Here is a 20,657-nt window from a genome sequence, read left to right as displayed (position 1 = left end):
TGTTCGCGACTCGGTTGATTCAGGTCGGCACTTCGGAGCCTGTTCGCGACTCTGTTGATTCAGATCGGCACTTCGGAGCCTGTTCGCGACTCGGTTGATTCAGATCGGCACTTCGGAGCCTGTTCGCGACTCGGTTGATTCAGATCGGCACTTCGGAGCCTGTTCGCGACTCTGTTGATTCAGATCGGGACTTCGGAGCCTGTTCGCGACTCTGTTGATTCGGATCGGGACTTCGGAGCCTGTTCGCGACTCTGTTGATTCGGATCGGGACTTCGGAGCCTTTTCGTGACTCGGTTGATTGAGATCGGGACTTCGGAGCCTTTTCGTGACTCGGTTGATTCAGATCGGTCCTTCGGAGCCTGTTCGTGACTCTGTTGATTCAGATCAGCACTTCGGAGTCTGTTTTTATTATCGTGTGACGGTTTGTAGGTGTCCAATCTGTCGATGAGTCAGGTATGTTTTCTTCTGTCCTGGTGTGAGAGTTATGAGAGTTGCCCGCTCCAATATGGCGGCGACGTTGACGTGCGGTCGAGCGGCCAATGAAGCGTCTAGGTATTTATATCATTACGTCGTGACTATTAATTAAGACCGCCCATTCCTGGACCAGCCCTCCAATCAAACAGGCTCAAACCCAGGTCTGTTTCCAAACAACCAATCACAATTAACGTTATCCGGACGCTCAGACCTTCACAGCCAATCGGAAACGTTTCCTTGACAGTCAACTAGCAACGCGCTGCGCTTGGCGTCTGTTTTGTGTTTGCAGCATTGCAGTAGCTGTCTGATTAGCTCGACTGGAGAAACCGAACTGTAATCTCGTTGGTCTGATTTGATTCTCTGTATCAGTTATTTATTGCTAAACTGTAAAAATGAGCCTAACTCTAAGGTATGTGGTGTTTGATGGATAGAGGTTTTATTTAGAGACCAATTGTTGGTGTGTGTAGCATTACTAGCCGGTGTATGTGAACTGTTGACACTGTATTTTTTATTATTAACAGCAATAATAGTGATTATAACCGTTAAATAATAACATAAATAGATTAAAAACTTCAACTCATATTGCCTTACAAAGAAGAGCACCACGCATTTACTTATTTAGCCATAAAATGTCATATTTAAACGTTTACTCTCAAGTCACCTGTATTTCTGTGCATCATATGCATGTTCTGTTGGACCTCAAAATGTTGTCTAGGGAGACGGGTCGAAAGTGTGTGTGTGTGTGTGTGTGTGTGTGTGTGTGTGTGTGTGTGTGTGTGTGTGAGAGAGAGAGAGAGTGTGTGTGTTTGAGAGAGAGAGATTTGAAGGGTATCTGAACTAATGGAAAATTAATAAGGTGGCTGATTTGTGCTTTAAGGACTGACCTTACTGCTGATAAGAATAAGAGGAAGAAAAGGAAAGAACTTACTGAGGAGCAAAAGGATGAAATCAAGGAGGCGTTTGAGCTCTTCGACACAGACAAGGATAAAGAAATAGATTATCACGAGTTAAAGGTAAAGATATAATTTTAGAAACAGAACACACGTGTGCAGTGACTATTCATCAGTTTAAAAGTGAAAAAATTAAAGGAATAATTGACCCCAAAAATGAAAATTTGCTGAGCAAATAATGTAATACTATATTTCTCCAAATCTGTTCTGATGAAGACACAAACTCATCTACATCTAGGATGGCCTGAGAAGGAGTACATTTTCAGCAAATTATCATTTTTGAGTCATCTATTCCTTTAATGGTGAAATATTAACAGATAACCAAAGACAAACTGAAGTGTTCCTTTTTTTTAATGCAGTTAACCATAATACCAAAGAGAGTAACCAAATAACATTTTTTACAAATAAGAAAAAAGTTTTATGAATAATTATATAAATATTTAAATCTTTTAACTTTGTCTTAATTTTTAAAATATTTAATTATTTATAAATAACTGTAAGATTAATTAGAGAGGATGACAAGGCACAGTTAAAACTCTAAAACATTATTTAATATAGGGTTGTAGTGACTTTGTATTCATTTTGTTCAGTAAACACTTAAAAATGAATCGTAGTAGCTCAAAAATACAGATATTTAAAATCTGTGTCCCAGGTGGCAATGAGAGCTCTGGGTTTTGAGGTGAAGAAAGTAGATGTGTTGAAGATCCTAAAGGACTATGACAGAGAAGGAACTGGGAAAATAACTTTCGAAGATTTCAAAGAAGTGGGTGAGTTGAGTCTATTACTCACTAATAGGTATTGACAATAGCTATGCTTCCATCCACATTGTATTTATGTGAATTTTGGGATGATGAAAACATGTGAAGACAGATAAGAACCAAGTGATATCATTTTCTTAAAGTGACAGACATGATATTGGAGCGAGACCCAAAAGAGGAGATTCTGAAGGCGTTTAAACTTTTCGATGATGATGAAACGGGAAAGATAAGCCTGAGAAACCTGCGGCGAGTCGCTCGTGAGCTGGGCGAAGACATGACTGACGAAGACCTGCGAGCCATGATTGATGAATTTGACACCGATGGGGACGGAGAGAGTAAGTTGCTGGATTTTTATCTAGGGAGAGGAGAAAAAGTGCTATTTTTATTGCCTCTGATGAATGGAAGTAATTACTGTGCTTTTCCCAGTTGGCCCAAAGTGCTTTTTTCAATTAAGGCACAGCAAATCAATGTATTGCAGCCAACAAAAATGGGAACCGTAGAAATGAAGGCCGAGCTGAAAGCTGTTTGTGTGTCCTTTGGCGTTGTGAAGCGCTATATGTAATTTAATCAGCAAAATATTAATAATTGTCTGTGCTGTGAGGAAGTAGGTTAAAAGCAAAGTGAATCACATTTGTTCTTGGTCTCTTTCAGTTAATCAAGAGGATTTCATCTCCATCATGACCGGCGACTCGTGAGCAGCTGTGACCCAATGAAAATGTGTGCTGAAGATTTGGCTGACCTTATTCATGAGCAGTAAACCACATTTCAGATGTATGGAATGGTAGGTGCGACTGGTGCTGAAATTCTGGACAGATGCTTGAACTGTACTGGATGTGAAGGACAAATGACATTTTGGGTCATGAATATGAATAGGTTGGTTCGATTTTTATTGGGATATTTTGTATTTGATCATTGTAAATGTGTTATGTCTTGAGTATTAATAGTTTGTGTTGCAACTGTTCATTTTGCGTTTGAAATAGCATTGCAGAGTACTATTAATTGTAAATACACAGTAAAAAAAAAAAAAAGAAATGTGTTTGTATCTTTGACTAAAGTGCAGTGTCATCATCACAGCCATGTTGCTTCTCAAGGACAGCATGGGATAAAACAATGCTAAATACATTTATTAAATTAAATTATACTGCAATAGCATATTTATTCAGCTGGTCCAATTTTTTTTTTTTTTTTTTTTTTTAGAACAAGATTTTTCAGTCTTGGCCAAAAGAGGGAGACATTATTTAAAGAAAAGTTCAGCTGTTGACTGCAGTTGGATGTTATTATAGTCCAGGGCAAAGAGAGATCGCTGTTCAAAAAGATCGAAACTTTTAACACTCATTTAAAAATATAGTTCTTAATAATACACCTTTAAAAATAACAAAAATAAGGTACGAATATAATACAATCAGAATCCTTGCAAAGTCAAGGAAACTCGTGAAGAAAATCTGTGGCAGAATGTGTGTGTGAAGTACACTCTTCAAAAAATCTTTTTTCAAAGAGCTGCTCGGGTTCATTGGAAAAGTTTAACATCTACAAAAGTTTTGCTCCTTGGCTCGATCCTGGGCCAGATGTCTGCCTATGTGGGATCGATTCAGCTGTCAAAACAGTGTGACGGTGAGATGACAGGAAGGCTTTAAATGGATGAATGTGTTGAGCATCACCTCTTATAACACTATCCAAAATGAAACGTGTGACTGCCACAGCTCTGCAGAGGCTGATCGATGACTCCAGGCGTATCTGTACTGCTGTGAGGATAATTTGGTCAGTGTGTCTCTGTCTGGAAGCAGAGGTGGCTCTGTATGAGGTAATGACAATCAACTACACACAACATCATCATGGATACAGTTCAGCAGATCACTATAAAACCATGTGTATTAACCTGCTTCATTTAAACCAAACAAATCGGGCCAAAGAGATGAGCAAGGTTTGATTAATGCCAGAACAAATTGATCAAATAAGCAGGATTTAAAATAATTAAATATAATATATATATTAAAATACATTCTTAGTGCTTCATTATTTTATTTGAGACCATTTAAAAATGAAAAGTATATAGTATGTATAAAAATCTTTGTCAATATTTTCTTGCCCTAAAGTATTTTGAAAGCATTTGTCTTTCTTCTGTCTAAAAATATATATTTTTTAAACACATTTTAGAATTGTCTTGCATTTGCATAAGCTGGAATTAAAGCTGTTTGCTTTGATTGACATTAAACCAGGCACAGTAAGCCTTTATAAAATGTAAAAAAAAGAAGAAGAAAAAAGAAAACATAAATAAGAATGAATGAGATTTGAAATCTGTGGTTGTCAGTGTTTTTCATTCCCCAAATATAGTTTTATATGGCTTCAGAAAACCTGGAACATTGCCTTCAAGTTGTTAGAACAATTTTAAAATCAATAACTGTATTGTAACTGTATGCAATTATAATGAAAACCACTTTATGTTTAGTTTAGTAAATGAAATATCATGCAGGAAACATCACTTTCCTGAAATCACACGTAGGAAAAACAATTCTGAGATATTTTAAGACCAGTGTTTATAAATAGCACCAAAACTGTAACTAAAGTTCATCTTGAGCTGAAATCATCTGATGGCGAAATGTGGTCAAATGTCGTAATATGATACACTGAAAATCTCGGGTGTGCTTTAGATGAAGGAAAACCGAGGTTAAAGGTCATTCTGCCATTAACATCAGGCAGTAATGGCTTCCTTCTCAGTTGTCCAGAGAGTCTCCAGAGACCGGATCCTCTGTTAGATGAGTGTTTCGCTTTACAAACCAACCAAAAACCTTGAGTGGACCGCAGACGGTTATCAAAGTTCTCATGTGACAACACTACAGGTTGATTGTAGATTAGCCACCATCACGAGACGACATCTGAATCACGGCACAGTGCTCTCAGATGGTTGCGTTCAGATGGATTAGTTTGCTTTGCTAATTATACAGGGCAGCCATTCAATAAAGAAGTCAATAGCACCGCCTAGGCATTCGCCCTCTAATTTTGGCTTTCAGGGTCCCGTAACGACTGTAATTTGGAGCATATTTAACTTTGGTGTATCTTAAGTCGAAGCCACACGATCATGGCCTACTCGTACAAATTTCAAAACCTTCTAAGACATTTCCCCCACACATGGTAATTTAAACTTGGAGGGAACCATTTGTTAAAAAGACTGGCGTATCCATCCATTTTAAGTTTATTTATAGAGTGTATACAATCCAATTACTATTGCTTGAACACAAGCTCATCCGTTTTAGAAGCGCATATGAACGCCACAAAATTGTCCAGTGAATAAAACTGCATTTTTGAGGGCGACTTTTTGGCCTGGTGATGTCCGTCTTCCCTGTTATGCGTTGCTTCGGTTCTGCTGAGCAAGGAAATCTGGACCTCAGGGAGAGGTTTTCCATGACCTCCAGCATTTAAGGGTTTTCTTTGGCTATGATTGGTCCACAGAGGGTCACTGACTGCTGATAGTGGCTCTTGTCTAACAGGCTGTAGGTCAGGATAAGGGATGTCTTCTGTCCCTGAGCTCTATAGGAAGAGATGACGAGATCTGTCACCTCAGCCGTTCCCACGAACTGGGTTTTGCCTATGGGGGCTTCTTGAGCTGACTTCACTGGGAGTTTGTGAGAATGTCACAGCTACATCTTCATTTTTGTTGTTTGGTTGGTCTGGTTGTTGAGGGAATACAGTCTTATGTTGGTTGGCAAGAGTTGAAACCCAAGTGTATTTCCAGGCACGCTGCTCATTAGCACCTTCAGCAGGCTATATAAAAGCCAAATAGATAATCAACAACCAGGTTTATGGTATTAGATAATGAGCATAGACTCATTTTCAGGTCTCTGAGTCTCTACTTGTTTGATGATTTGAATCAGATGTCCAAAATGGGTACAAAGCTTATCATCAGTACTAAACTACTAAAGACATCCATTTTTTCCCACCACATATTTTTTGGAGGGCACTATAAAAACCACTAGGGTTAATCAGGATTAGGGTAATATTTATTAAATTAATTATTGATATATATTTTAATGTTGTTTTTTTCTTTTCATAATTGTCATATACAGTATATATCTAACTGACCCCAAATTATAGCTAATAATAGCATTTCAAGCTAACCCTACTGCACACGTTCTCAGTGCGGCTGAATTGTTTTATGGGCAAATGTTAAAGAGGAAATCAGACTCTGACAAATCATTGCTTCATATGTAGTTGAGTCAACAAGCATGAACATTTTCCCCCTTCTAGTTTTTTTCCATGTTGCAGTTGCAATCTAGATGATGTCTCAGATATCTGTGAATAACATATTCCATATGCGCAGTACTTTGAGTGTATAAGATCAAGCTTAAATTAGTAATTTGGGAGCCCCGTCTTCTCACTTTTGAGAGATTAACATAAATGTATTAAATGATACACTGTATTGAGTGTGAATAACACACATGCTGATCATTCTAGTAATTGCAGCTTCATGTATTTTATTTGCTTCATTTATTAAATCTGTATTATTATTTAATTCTATATGTTACAGAAAAATGTTTGACCCAGTCCTCATATTTCCAATGCTTTTTACATCCCTAATGATATTACTATTAATGCATATTTGTTTAGATTTTTAAGCCTTGAATGAGCAGTGCTTGTTAGGACCCGCTGTCTTCTATAATAGGGACGCTGAATGTGTGTTTGAACTCCAGTGAAGCTGAGAGCCGCCCACTTCTACTTAATCTCTCTCGCTCTCCCCCCTGCCCCGGCCTCGTACCCATCCACTAATGTGTCTGGCCTTTTCTAAACCTGCTCAAGGTCAGACCCAATGTTGATTGTAAAATGCTGCATCTGATGATTACTTGGGGATTAAAGGCGGGAGAAAATAGACAGATGATGAGCGTTGCGATTGAGACGGGGGCAAAGCAGAGCGGGTGGGTAGCACACAAGTTCTATGCCTTTGGAGCTGGCACATGCTCAGCTGTTGGAGACTGGACCGCTTTTCCAGCCAACGTGTGAGTCATTCAGTAGAGATGCACCAGAAATAAACAGCCTCTCTGTTCTTCCTGGTTACAGGCCGGTCCCGCTCCCTCATGTGGTTTCTGTTCGGGGTGCTGGTGGTCTGGTGGGGTCTGAAGGGGGAAGCCTTGATGTGAAAAACAGGAGCACGGCAGCATTTTGGGGTTTGAACGATGTCATGTTTAGGCAGGGCAGCTGACCCATTTTAAAATCATGTGTTTGGACTGCTGAATCGAAAGTGTTCGCCGCCTTTTTGAGGCCAAGAAATGTGTATTCAAGCCAAAAATAGTGCACGCCAGAGTGACCGATATCCTAAAAGTCAACATGAAACCAACATTGACCCCCTTTACTCTCTTAATACACTTTCTGATCTTATTGTGAATAAAAATAAAAAGGTTTGCTTTCACAATCTTTCACTTGCTCTCCCTCTAAAGACTACTTTCCTTGGAGGCTAACTGTACAACCACTTTTCACAATCCAATTCATTCCAAATCTTTGCCCATAATCAAAAAATATATAATAATAAATGATCTAAAATAACCCAAATTATTATAAAATTTATGTTTGGTATACAGTGTATATGATATATAAAATCTAAATTATGTAGTAGTTATATATTAATTATAATATTAAAATTACAGCATAAATATATTGTACTTAAATTATATTTGTATTTTCTCTAAACATTTTTTTTTATTTTAATGTATAAAATGAAATATGCATGTTTTATAATTGCCATTTTTTTGCATATAAAATGCATACTTGTTAATATACATGCTAAAAGTTACATAAATTATAAAAAAGTACATCAATTAATATAACAAAATTACATTAATTACAGTATATATTAACTATAACCTTAAATTACGTTTGCATTCCAGATGCCAGCGAGCAGTGTTTTTTGAGCGGCACAAGCGTGGAAGCTGTCCACGAGATTGTGGCGCCACTGCGTGACTGTGGTTAGACAGCCTGACCGCTCTGATTTCTCTGAGCCAGGATAACAATATTTCATATATATACTTGCCATCGTGGTGGCACCCTTTAAAAAGACGTATTGTCTTAAGAACAATCACCACCCACTATAGACTGCAGTCTTGCTGTGAGGAGCCAAAGGAGTGGGCTCTGTTTCACAAACTTTCAGCTGCAGAAAAGGCAGCCGTCCCATCAGCAGAATAACAACACTCCCACTGGGGAAATGGGAAATGGGGCTTTTGGAGTGCTTTAACTCATATGAACTCTACCATGCTATTGTCTGCTAATCTGAAATGGCCAACGTGGAATCTGTTCCACGGAATCTACTTTTTTTATCATGGAAATTTGGCTACTCTAGTTAAAATGGGTGTTTTACTGACAATCAGAATTGTTTTCTTTTGCATTATAAGCCTAGATGACCTGATGAATTGAATGTGAACACAATGAACTCCAAAAGTACTTGGAAACATACACTACTGTTCAAAAGTTAGCCATCAGTTTTGAATATGTTTTTGAAAAGTCTGTTATGCTCACCAAAGCTGCACTCATTTAATTAAAATCAGTAAAAACACTAATATTAAAATAGTTAAATAGTATAATATTTTGTCACATTTATAAATGTATATCACAATCAATTTTTTATTTATTTATTTAATTTAATGCATCCTTGCTGAAAAAATTTGATTTATTTTGAAACTTTTGAACAGTTGTATAACATCTGATGTTTCAGATGAATAACATATTCCATATGCATAGTTCTTTGAGTGTATAAGATCAAGCTTAAATTAGTGATTTGGGGGCCCTGTCTTGTCACTTTTGAGAGATTAACATAAATGTATTAAATGATACATGTATTGAGTGTGAATAACACACATTCTGTTTATTCTAGTAATTGCAGCTTCATGTATTTTATTTGCTTCATTTATTATATCGGTATTATAATTTAATTCTCCAAGTATATGTTACAGAAAAATGTTTGACCCAGTCCTCATATTTTCAATGCTTTTTACATCCCTAATGATATGACTATTAATGCATATTTGTTTAGGTTTTGAAGCCTTGAATGAGCAGTGCTTGTTAGGACATTATAAGCCTAGATGACCTGATGAATTGAATGTGAACACAATGAACTCCAAAAGTACTTGGACATACACTACTGTTCAAAAGTTAGCCATCTGTAAGAGTTTTTAATATGTTTTTGAAATGAGTTTCTTATGCTCACCAAAGCTGCATTAATTTGATTGAAAACAGTAAAAACACAAATATTTAAATAAATAGTTTTCATTGTGATCATATTTTAAAATATCATTTATTCCTGTGATATTCCTCTGAATTGAAGTAAAACGTAAAAATAGTAATGTCATTGCATGAGATAACAAAATATCTAATATTTCACATAAGACATTAATTTTAAGTTTAAATCCTGACCGATGTTTAAAATGCAGACAAAAAGTGTTGCTTTAGTGGAACCTTTGACCTGTCGCTTAAAAGTTTTTGCAAAAATAGAACTAAGTTTTGTGAAAACCTTTCCTTTGCAGATCTACTTGGTTTGATATTTTATAACGCAATGACATTTATATGTTATGTGACTTAAGTGTCCAAATACTTTTTGGGGTCACTGTATATCACTCCAGTTGCGACCCTTGCTGTCTTTCAGTAGAGGTCACCCTTTATTCAGATCCATTCTTTCCTCTTGACCATGAGTCCCGCAGAACAAGGGTTCCACCATATAAAGCGTGTTCACATTTGTGTCTGGGTTGTGGTTTACAGCTATGTAAAGATTTACAGATAAGACTGGGAATGCAAAGTTCAGCTCACTGACGCAGCGCTGGGAAAAAAAACTCCATTGCCTGAGGCTGTACATAAATTTCCCATTTGCAACACTGTTCTCACAACACTGCCCTCCATTCAGTTCTACAGAAAGGAGTCACTAACTAAGCAGCGTAAAACTGGTCATAATTCTCTTCTCACTCATATGGCTGATTTGGTCATCTGGGAGTAACAAAAAATTAAGCGCGCTCTGTTTTGAGCAAAATGAACGTTAAACGGTCACAGACAGATTAATAAAGAGACATGAAGACCCTGTAGTTTATTTTAGTAAAGTGCTTCAGCGTAGAATCTCAATTTTATGGATCCAACTTAGAATCACGTTTGACTAAAGTTTTGCACTTGTCGATTTCATTTCAAATTTTTTAGAAATGTGATTTTGATTTGGATGGTTGCTAGGGTGTTGCTGTGTGGTTGTTAAGGTCTGAAAAAAATTAAAAGAAATAGACTTTTATGCCTATCTTTTCTTTATGTACTTTATTGTACTAATTATTTTAGTAATTTTAATTATGTACATTAACAACCAATTATACATACGTATAAAATTATATATATATATATGTATTAATTTAAGCTTTTATTTGATTTCAAGAATTTTCTTTATTATTTATTTATCAGTGTCAGTGCATACACAAACAAATCTTGAAAGAAAAATACAATAATAGATACTGAATATATAAATAAATGTAAGTTCTCTCAGTTGGATACTATCCCTCATTAAATTGTGCTCTGGGAGGGAACAGGACCTCTTCCCAAATTAACCAGCACAGTCTGGAACTGATGGGAAAAGCCATTATGTGACACAAACAGCCTATAAAACGGCAAGTTTCAATGTTCTTTGTTGCGCAATAAAACATTAGATTCCAAGAAATAATTATGCGAAATGGTTCAATTTAGAGAGATAATTACTTATTCTTTGACTTCCAATTTTAGAGCGGAACATGCAAAACAAAAGAAAATACTGTACATCAGGCCGCAACGGCTCGAAATGAAAATGTTCCATCTCGGCTGAAAACCTTTCTGTGTCCTTCTCCCATCATCTACGCATACTGTACAAACCTATTTGAATTATTCAAACCTTGCCCTTACCGTGACAGAGATTTAAATAGTTAACAGTTAAAAAGCAAACAAATGTTGCACGCTGATGACAAAAAACGAATTCAGGCCAAGCTTGATGACACAAGCTGATTGTGATGTGGTCATGCTTGGAACGCAAACTAAACAAAGCCGTTCCCATAGCACATTCAAATAGTCTAATATGTTGAAAAACGTCACTGAATCTCTGTTGAACTTATCTGTCTGAAGCAGTCTATTAGTTAACAATCTCAAGAAGTGTCCAGACTTTCTATCTGAACATCATGACCGTCTGGTGGCCGTCACTGAGGGCAAACCCTATCTATCTATCGTAAACACTCAATACAGATAAGGGCCATTGTGAGCTGTCTGCTTCAAATCTGTGTGCTAACATTCTCACACTGTCAGATACGTGAAGGGTTTCCCACAGGTTTGTTAGCTTTTGAGATGATATGCCTCCTAAAAACTGAGAACGTAAAAACTTTTGATTGGTTTGCTGAACTGCTAAAGATTGTTTAGCAATGCAAGGAGCTACAAACATCATTCTTTCATCATTATGTTTGATTTTCATAATATAGTTTTTTGAATATAGTGTACTGCAGTGTTGAAGCATTTCTTTTGGCAGACCCAGAAGTTTGCTTGCATCACTCTGGTTCCCTCGACAAAAATTCAAGATTTTTCCATTGGCTTTTGGATTACTGCAGAAATTAAGCTCTGTGACCAACAACAGTTCATGATTCTTTCATGTTTTGTTCATCGTGGTAATCTTCACAAATGAACACGACTTGGATTATGGATTTTGAAGTCTGAATAAAGTCACCAGAAGTGAAACTCAACTCTTTCAGTCATTACTTTAAAAACAATTTCCCTGGACATTTCAGTTTAAAATAGTTTGCAAGAGTGTGATTATAAACTCAACCATTTAGAATTTTCAAGAAAAGTAAAAGCTTTAAAATCACATGGTGTATTATGTATTTTAATCCACAGAAATTTCAGGATGTTGGAATCAGAAGTGCTTTTCTGTTTTTTGGCCTACAAAAAGTAGCACTTTGTTACCTTGTAGCTAAATATTCAGTATCCGCAGAGACCTCAACACACAAATCTAAAACATGGTGAGATCAACAAATGCTAATTCAGTAAAAATATGAACCCCCTGACAGCTAACAAACAGTGACAGCAGCAGCATAAAATAAGGCAGTAAAATGCACAGCAATGATCATGTTTAATAATAAAATACAATATAATAATTTCAAGCATGCTGAGAACATCCATTAACATTAAATTGTTTATTCAGATAACTCACTTTGGAAAGTTGGGACAACATTTGGACGGGTTTTTGAACAAATGCATGAGTAAGGTCAAAGTTACTTTTGTTAGCAACATGTTTATGGATGTTATATTGATTTCTACTTAAAAATATTTATTTTAGCTACTACTACAAGTTGAATTTTTACAGTGAATATATGAATTCCTTGGCCATCCTTGTCTATTGAAACATATATCATTGGTGATACTTGGGGTTTAGCAATTAAAACTAATAAACTGTAATAGATAGATAGATAGATATTGATATTAATGATTTTTTTAGAGTACTTTTTAAAATAAAATTTATTTCAGTCTTTATTAGTTCAAAATTTCACATTTAAAATAGAATGTGTCACTTGCCGTTTCTATGCAATTGCGAAATTGAAAATTATTTCTATGTAAATCCTAAAGCAATTTTATTTATGTAGTGCTTAATACAATATAGACTGTATTCAAGGCAGCTTCCCTGTAATAAACAGCAAAACAAAATAATCAGTGATGCAAACTTCTTCAAATATGTAAGCAGCTCTACAGAAGGCAATTGAGTCGTTATTCAACACAATTCAGTTTTGTACTCATCATCGTGGCCAAGATGTCAAATGTGAACACAAGAAGTCGCGTGCAACATTAATGGCCTAATTGTATGTTTACAGATTCCTGCATCTTTGTTTACGTGTGTATGTTTGTGTGTTGCCCTGGGGCAGGGTCACTTTAATGCCCTTGCTGAGGCCTGTCAGCCATTAGCTCAGCTCTGTGACCATATGTGAACACTTGGCCCTTTGACATGCCAATGACTGTCGCCTGCTCTCCAAAAGATCTACAGAGCAGTTTCCTTTCCATTTCCAGTGTTTAAAGATGCCAAACCATAACTGTGTGAATATCAGGTCCACTTGTTTGGGAACGGTCTGATAGTGTATTTTTGAGACTTGCTAATGCTTTCAACACTATTGTTATTGCTTATACTTGGGGCTAGGGATTTTTTTAAACCCTTGGCCCCAAATATTTATATATAACCTTATTAATCCATCCTGAAAAATATTTTGCGGTGTAGAAACGATTTTTACCCAGAAATTGTTAGTGAGTTTCACAACTCATTACAAAGAATTTACAAGTAGACAATTAAAAATCTAATTTTTAAGTAGAAAAAACTGAAAGATTATTTTCTTGTAAAACGTATTCCAATAATCTGTTATAATAAAATTAATATTTCTTTTTTACAGTAGTTAACTAAAATTAGAAACATTTTTGTTACTTCAAAAAACTGTTAACTGAAATAAAATATAAAAAATCGTAAACTTATTTTAAACCAGTTGCGAAGACAGTTTTTCTTATTTTCATTTAGTTTGGCTTAAAAATAAGTACTTAAGTAAAAAGTAATTAAAATAGAAAAAATATTAATCTTTAATATTTATTTTTACATTTTCTAATATGTTTTTCTAAATCTGTTATCATAAGTTAATGTATAGTCAGTATTTGTATTAACTGACAAATATTAATAAATGCTGTAAAAATATACAGTATTGCTCATAGATCATGTTAACTAATGTTAACAAATGGTTGTGTTAACACTACCAAAACAATAACAATCGTGTGGTTTGATGACGCTAAGAATGAGCGTGGAAGATGGGATTTGTTGTCTTCTACGCAAACGCTGACGGCCATCAATCAATACGGAAAGATAAATCATGGATTTAACGCGAGTTCAACGATTTGCACAAGTAGATTACATACAAAGTCAATGCAAATACGCGATCAGACTATGGATCAGACGCGTCCTTGCTAGGGTCTAGAGACGTTATGCCCCATTTGGCATTTGGCGTGTATGCCCCATAATACTAATCTTGTTGATAGTTATAATAGCATACATTTTCTGTAAAGATACGGATCAAAACAACTCACCTGTCGAGTAAAACACAAGCGAGATTGGCATTTCTCTCTAGTTGAAGTTTGTCGAGAAGCTATTTCCGCATTTTTTCATGACACAGTTGTCATGTGGTTTCTACGTCAGTAAAGGCGGTAACAAAGGGTAACTAAAGTCATTGACAGGCGACTGCACTGCCCCGTGTCACTGTTTAGAATAGGAATTTTCTCATGATTTACAAGTAGTTGAAAACATTAGAGATATTGTTAGTAATCAACTGGACAAAATATATAACACTAGCCTAGTGGTTTTTGGATATTTTACTTCAAATATCTTACAAATTGTGCCTTTTAACTGATTTATGTGTTCCAAAAAATGAAAAAAAAAAACATTTATTTTTTACTATATGCTTTGATGATCACATTGAATGCCGCTGATCACAATGATCCAGTCCTTGAGCGGAAACATTTCATTGGGCCACCAGCACGTATTGGCTCAGACATGAGCGCACCACCTGTTTCTGAGGTTTGGTACTACAGTACCTGTTGTTTCTGTTGACCCAGGCTGACACTTCAAAGCCCTGCTTCACATTGCTGACATACTAGCCTGTACTTGCAGGATTCTTACATGAATGCACTGCAGACAGCTGAGGCCAGTATAAACTTCATAATGGACTGACACTGGCATTAGCTTAATTCTTCCTGAGGAACTGTGAATGCAGTTTGACAAATGCTAGCTGACATGATGACAGTGGCTGTCATGTTATCCTTTATTCTGGAACATTTTTTGATTGGTCAGTTGGTTCTGTGATCAAAAATTGTTTAATATAAAATAACTTTATACACAACTCAAATTAATATTTCCATATTATCTTGTCACCTCTGACATGCTTTGTTAAATATACAAAACTGTTCAAAGGATTTATTTTGTGTGTGAAAATGACTTATTTGCTCACCAAGGCGGCATTTATTTAATCAATTTAATAAAATGCGGTAAAAACAGTAATACTGTGAAAAATTATTAGAGTTCAAAATAAAGGTTCTCTATTTGAATATATTGTTAAAGCAGAATTTTCAGCATCAGTCTTCAGTGTCACATGATCCTTCAAAAATCATTCTAATATGTTGATTTGCTGCTCAAAATAAATAAATAAATTCTGATTATTATCAATGTTAAAAATAGTTTTACTGCTTCATATGTTTGTGGAAACCATAATACATTTTATTTTAGGATTTTCTGATGAATATAGAGTTCAGAAATATAAGTATTTTGATCAATTTAATGAATCCTTGCTGAATAAAAGTATTAATTTCTCTCCAAAAAAAAAACAAAAAAAAAACAATTATAATCTTGCATACCCCAAACTTTTGAAGGATAGTGCCTTATCTGACTGATTTAAACATAACTGCTTTATATTTTCAGTCCCACCACTGTCACAACAATATGTATTTTTTACAGTATTCTAAGTGCAATTTCCCAGTTTTGCTCTTGTAGGACGAATCTGGCACAGATCTCATGAAAACGTCTGTGCTGAGATATGCTGAGAACTAAAGACGAAACAGGCGAGCACAGAGCCGTTAAGGAAGCCATCTGTACTCTGTGAGAGGAAATCAAGCCGTCAGATGATTAACAGTTGGAACGTGTTGGGAGGCTTGTTCATCTACACTATCACAGAATGAGATGGGACGAAAAACCAGCACCTGTCACTCACTCTGATAGAGTCTATCTCACTGGAGCTCTGTGTGGTCCTCCTAATGGACGACCCTGCTCCTGTGTGACGCTAACCAGCCTTTTCCTCGTCTGCGTGCTGCCTGTCTTTTTTCCAACAGTTGGTCTGAACTGGATGCAGCAGAGGTTTGGTGAAAACACCAAATGACAACTTCCTTTTTCTTGGCAGATCTGAAAACACACAACCTTCTGTGGCTTGTATATGTGTGATATTGGCTTTAGTTTTGTGTGCTCAGAAGGGATGCTGACACTAAAATATTAATGATAACACTAAATGATACGAGTTAAAAGTAGGTATGTATAACATATCAGTGCAATATTGGTTATCAGATATTTTAAGTATCGGTTGATATTATACATTTCATTGTGCATTTCTCCAATTCTTTGCTTTTAGATAACTCTTGATGCCATTTATCGCTCACTAAAGATAATTTTTTTAAAGCATTTTAATTTATTATTAAAATATTTACACACAATACCATAGATTTTTTATATGGACTATTTATTGGCTAGGAAAATAATTATATGTATTTCCCAGAATTTTAATATTGGTGTATTAATCTATTATATGTCTAATATTTAATAGTCATTTAGTTAGGAAAATTGCCAACAATAATTTTTATTATAGCAAAACAATAATTGTTTTCCAACAGATTTCCTAAACGCTCCTCATATTTTATTGGTAGGCATTTTAATTTGAACTTTCTATTAATAATATCACATCTATATTAACATTATTAATTATTTTCTATAATAAAGGCGTGTCATCTCTCTGAAATGAAGCTGAAATAAAATAAACTATAAATATTAGATATAGGGTAAAAAAAAGCTTATTTCAGTTAGCATTTCTAATTTTCATGATTTTTCCAAATTTTCAGCATTTCTAGTTTGAAAACTAAAACTGAAATAAAATTAATTAAATCTAAAAAGTAGTATTTAAAATAAAATGACAGCACATTTCGTTAATGACTAAAAATGTAATAAAATGAACATTTTAAAGTAAAAAAAGAAAAAAAGATTAATAAAAACTAAAATAGCAGCCTGTATTAATAAATAATGAAAATAATGTTTGTTCAAAATGTCTTGTTTTTTGTTCCACTGGAAGAAAAGAAAAGAAAGAAAAGAAAATCATTAGGTTTGGATGATATGAGGTGAGTAAATGCCTAGATTATCTATTCCTTTAATACCCAATTATTTTAGCGATAACTGAAATTTCACTACTTCCTGTTTTAACTACCAACATTCTGCTATCAAGACAAACACTATCGCTCAGTATCCTGTGGATGGTAGAATGGGAAATGTTCTGGACAGACTTTGTCACCATGAGATTGCATCAGTCACACAGTTGGAAAATTCTGTCACCGTTCTCTTCAATGTGCGAGTGGGTTTCATGTGCTCGACTGTCACATGACGGTCATGATGGAGATAAATAAGGGAAACTGCACACTGAAATCTAAGAATCTGTGAAAAAACCACAGTGCATTTGTCATAAGCATCTACATTTCAACCTGTCCAGTCTAAATATGAAAGTATAGGGCTAAAGTAGATTCTGATGCAGCGGCGTGCTCTGTGGTGAGAGGCGTTCATTAGAGAGGCTCGGCTGCTGCAAATATCCACGTCGATGACTGTGGCTGTGTGGTTTCTTAGTTTCGGATGATTCCAGTCTCAGGTGACACAGATCATGCACTATTAAAGGATTCTTCCGACCACAGTTTGCTTTGGCGGAGGCCCTGACGTGAAGCATGAGGCTGGACATGCGTCTTTTCCGCACCGTGGCACGGCTCCATTCGTTTGTGCACTGCTTCTTTGGATTGTGGTGGAAAATATCCTTCCTCTTTTGAAACTGAGACTCATACGCATGAGTGAAACAAACCATACGTACCTTATGTGATGTGTTCCAGAATGATGTCAGTGAAATGTGGGTTTGATTGTTCTCTACAGCAAATAGTTCCAAAGATGTAGTTTACTTCCGAAGCTTAAACATTCCGGAAATTTGGACAGGATTTGTGGTGCTATTCTTTTAAAATGCAAAAATTTGATGCAAATTGTTTTAAATAAAGGTTCTGAAAGGACATCCATGGTAGAATGTTTAGTTCCACAAAGAATCTTTCAGTGATCAGTTTTTAAAAGAAGCATATTTTTTCTTACAATTTTTAAAAGGGAGTTCTCATAACAATACTCTTAAAAATAAAGTTTCAAAAAAGGAGCTTTTCTGGCGATGCCATAGAAGAACCATTTCGGGTTCTTCAAAAAACCTTTCAGTAAACAGTTCTAAAAGAACCATTTTTTCATATTGTGAAAATCCCTTCCATTTTAAAGAACCTTTTGGGCAAAGGATGTTAAAGGTTCTTAATGGAACCACTGATGCCAATAAAGAACCTTTATTTTTTCAGCTGCCATACAAGAACCACTTTGAGTTCCGCAAAGAACCTTTCAGTATACAGTTAGATAAAAAGAACAAGTTTTTCACAGTGTAAAGAACTTCTAAAGAACCTTTCGATCAATGGAAAGTTTCAATGGATGTTGGAACCAAAGATGCAAATAAAGTTTACACTCTGAAACAGAAAGGTTCCAAAAGGTGTTTTTTTTGCAGTAATGCCATAGAAGGTCACTGTTTGATTCCCCTTAATTTAAGTGATAATTTTTAATAATCTGAAGAAGGTTTTTCCAAATGTTCCATTGATGTTGAAGGTTCTTCATGGAACCTTTATTTTTCCGAGTGTATGTTGAGAAGGATGTTTGTTAGAGGTTGAAGGTTGTCTGGGAAATGCTAGTGAGCTGTGTTGAAGTCTCCAGGGCATCTTAGCGCAGCAGGTGAAGCCCCCCTCACAGCAGATAAGGAATCTCAGAAACATGCGACAGACTCCAGGCATGCTCTACAGCAAGAGATTACTTTACACTCCATCATGGCTTTCACAGAAACTCAATCCGCTGAACAGCAAAGACAAGCTCCTAAGTGCTGAGATATTAGTGTCTGCCAGTTCCCATCATGCACCATTATTACAGATTCTGTGCAGAAGCTGCTTGCTGAGAATTAGCACTCACTAGAGGTAGACGGAAACCAGGTTTGGAGAGTCAAAACCTATCCATGAGAAAATGATAAAACTGCTAGTTTTACACTTATAAAGCAGTTTGATTCAGCATGAAGTGGTCCCTCTCATGCTGGAGGTCATGTTGATCACTAATCTTTATATTCGGTTACTTTCGGTTGCAGAATTAATTGGATGTGACAAATAAGACTGAGCCAAAAATCTATGTTAAAAATCTGCTAATTTGTTAACAGTATGTTGTCTTACTCTAAAAACTGCAACAGGTCTGTTTTTTTTTTTTTTTTTTTTTTTTTTTTTACAATAAAATACAGTTAAATGTACAGTTTTTGGAAGTTAATTATATATTTAAAAAAGTGTATTATAAAGAATAATAATAATAATTTTTTTTTGTAATTTGAATTTGATATAGCAACATTATTTCAGTTAATTAAATAATATAATTTTTATATTTCAGTAAATTTATTTAAAAAATGTACTACCATATTTCCTAAACTTTCAGCAACCACAGCTGCTGGGTTTTTACAGTAAATAGTACTCTCTCTCTCGTTCTCTCTTTTTTACACTATAGGGTATTTACAGTGCATAATTGTATTTGGACACTCTGATTTATTAATATGAGACTATTTGTGTTCAGTAATTTTCAAATTGTTTTCGATTTGAATAATTGAACTAATTTTCATGATTAAATTTCTCCTGTGAATGAGATTTTGGAAGGTTTGCAAATGTAAAAAATATTTTATTTCTATTTTAAATGGTTTATAATGACACAGAAATGGTCATCAGATTGTCATCATTACATACCTTTTTTTTTTTTTCAGTGGAACATCAATTGTGAAATTCTTAAGAAAATCCTGGCTGCTCATTTCTGTATGTGTGAACTTTTCAAATACTTTTATGTTGTTTTACTGTTGGTCAATTACTGTCATTTTCAAACAAATTAGAAGTAAGAATATTCTTCGAAAATTAACTTTTTATGTTCCATGGTGGAATGAAATACAGCTTTGGAAATGGTGTCAGAATTATAATTTTCCTTGGGAACTTTTACACTTGTGTCTGAGGATTGTTTCTTCCCGTCAGATAATTGAACCATTAATTGGTGGAGCTGGAGATAAGGCCTCTAATCAGAACCACATTAGCAAGTACTTCCTGCTGTCATGCGGCCTCATGGAGAGAGTCCTGCCCATCATCTAGGGGTCATCAGGGGCCGTGACCCCTAGCTGTGATCCCTCAGGGCCTGGGTAATGGCTCCACTGCAGGATGGCCAGACATCATGTATTGTCCCACACCCCCTGATTTATCCATGCAACGTCAGTCCACAGTGATTTCCTAAAAAAAGTGTCTTGTGTGCTAATTAAGACCAATGGAAATCCATTTCCCCTGCAGTGTGTCTTAAAAACAATCTTTGAATTTGATTGAGGCTGATGCAAATTCTCTTTCATTTTAAGATTTTCTGCATGAAATGCACTGGCCTCCATGAGCCGGAAAAGATAAGGTTCTGTTTCATAAAGAAAATGTGTTGTATTTGTTTTGATTACCTGGTGGGTTCTCGGCGGACTTACTTTAGGCCACAGTTTACACAGCGCCGAAGAAAGAATTGTGTGTTTCATATGATGAACACTGTCCAGATGTTTAAGATCCTGTCAAAACCGCTTGGTGGAAAAGTGAT

At 35.6% G+C, this 20,657-nt stretch overlaps 1 protein-coding gene across 1 annotated transcript; it reads left to right on the top strand.

Moving 5' to 3' along the window:
- The first annotated feature begins 711 nt into the window (after positions 1-711).
- LOC128020749 (centrin-3-like) lies at positions 712-3,344 on the top strand. Its single transcript, XM_052607394.1, has 5 exons — positions 712-883; positions 1,352-1,487; positions 2,077-2,191; positions 2,326-2,517; positions 2,834-3,344. The coding sequence occupies exons 1-5, from the start codon at positions 867-869 to the stop codon at positions 2,875-2,877; spliced, it is 504 nt and encodes a 167-aa protein (XP_052463354.1). The 5' UTR covers positions 712-866; the 3' UTR covers positions 2,878-3,344.
- Positions 3,345-20,657: the final 17,313 nt, after the last annotated feature.

This window comes from Carassius gibelio, chromosome A10 (assembly GCF_023724105.1).
Source record: "Carassius gibelio isolate Cgi1373 ecotype wild population from Czech Republic chromosome A10, carGib1.2-hapl.c, whole genome shotgun sequence".
Lineage (NCBI taxonomy): Eukaryota > Metazoa > Chordata > Actinopteri > Cypriniformes > Cyprinidae > Carassius > Carassius gibelio.
Note: the sequence above shows the minus strand (reverse complement) of the source record. Positions and strands in the feature narration are given on the sequence as shown.

What these genes read in the sequence shown, in the direction of transcription:
- LOC128020749 (XM_052607394.1), top strand. An exon ending in TAGATTATCACGAGTTAAAG is followed by an intron (nt 1,488 to 2,076) that starts GTAAAGATATAA and finishes TCTGTGTCCCAG; the next exon opens with GTGGCAATGAGAGCTCTGGG. An exon ending in CGAAGATTTCAAAGAAGTGG is followed by an intron (nt 2,192 to 2,325) that starts GTGAGTTGAGTC and finishes ATTTTCTTAAAG; the next exon opens with TGACAGACATGATATTGGAG.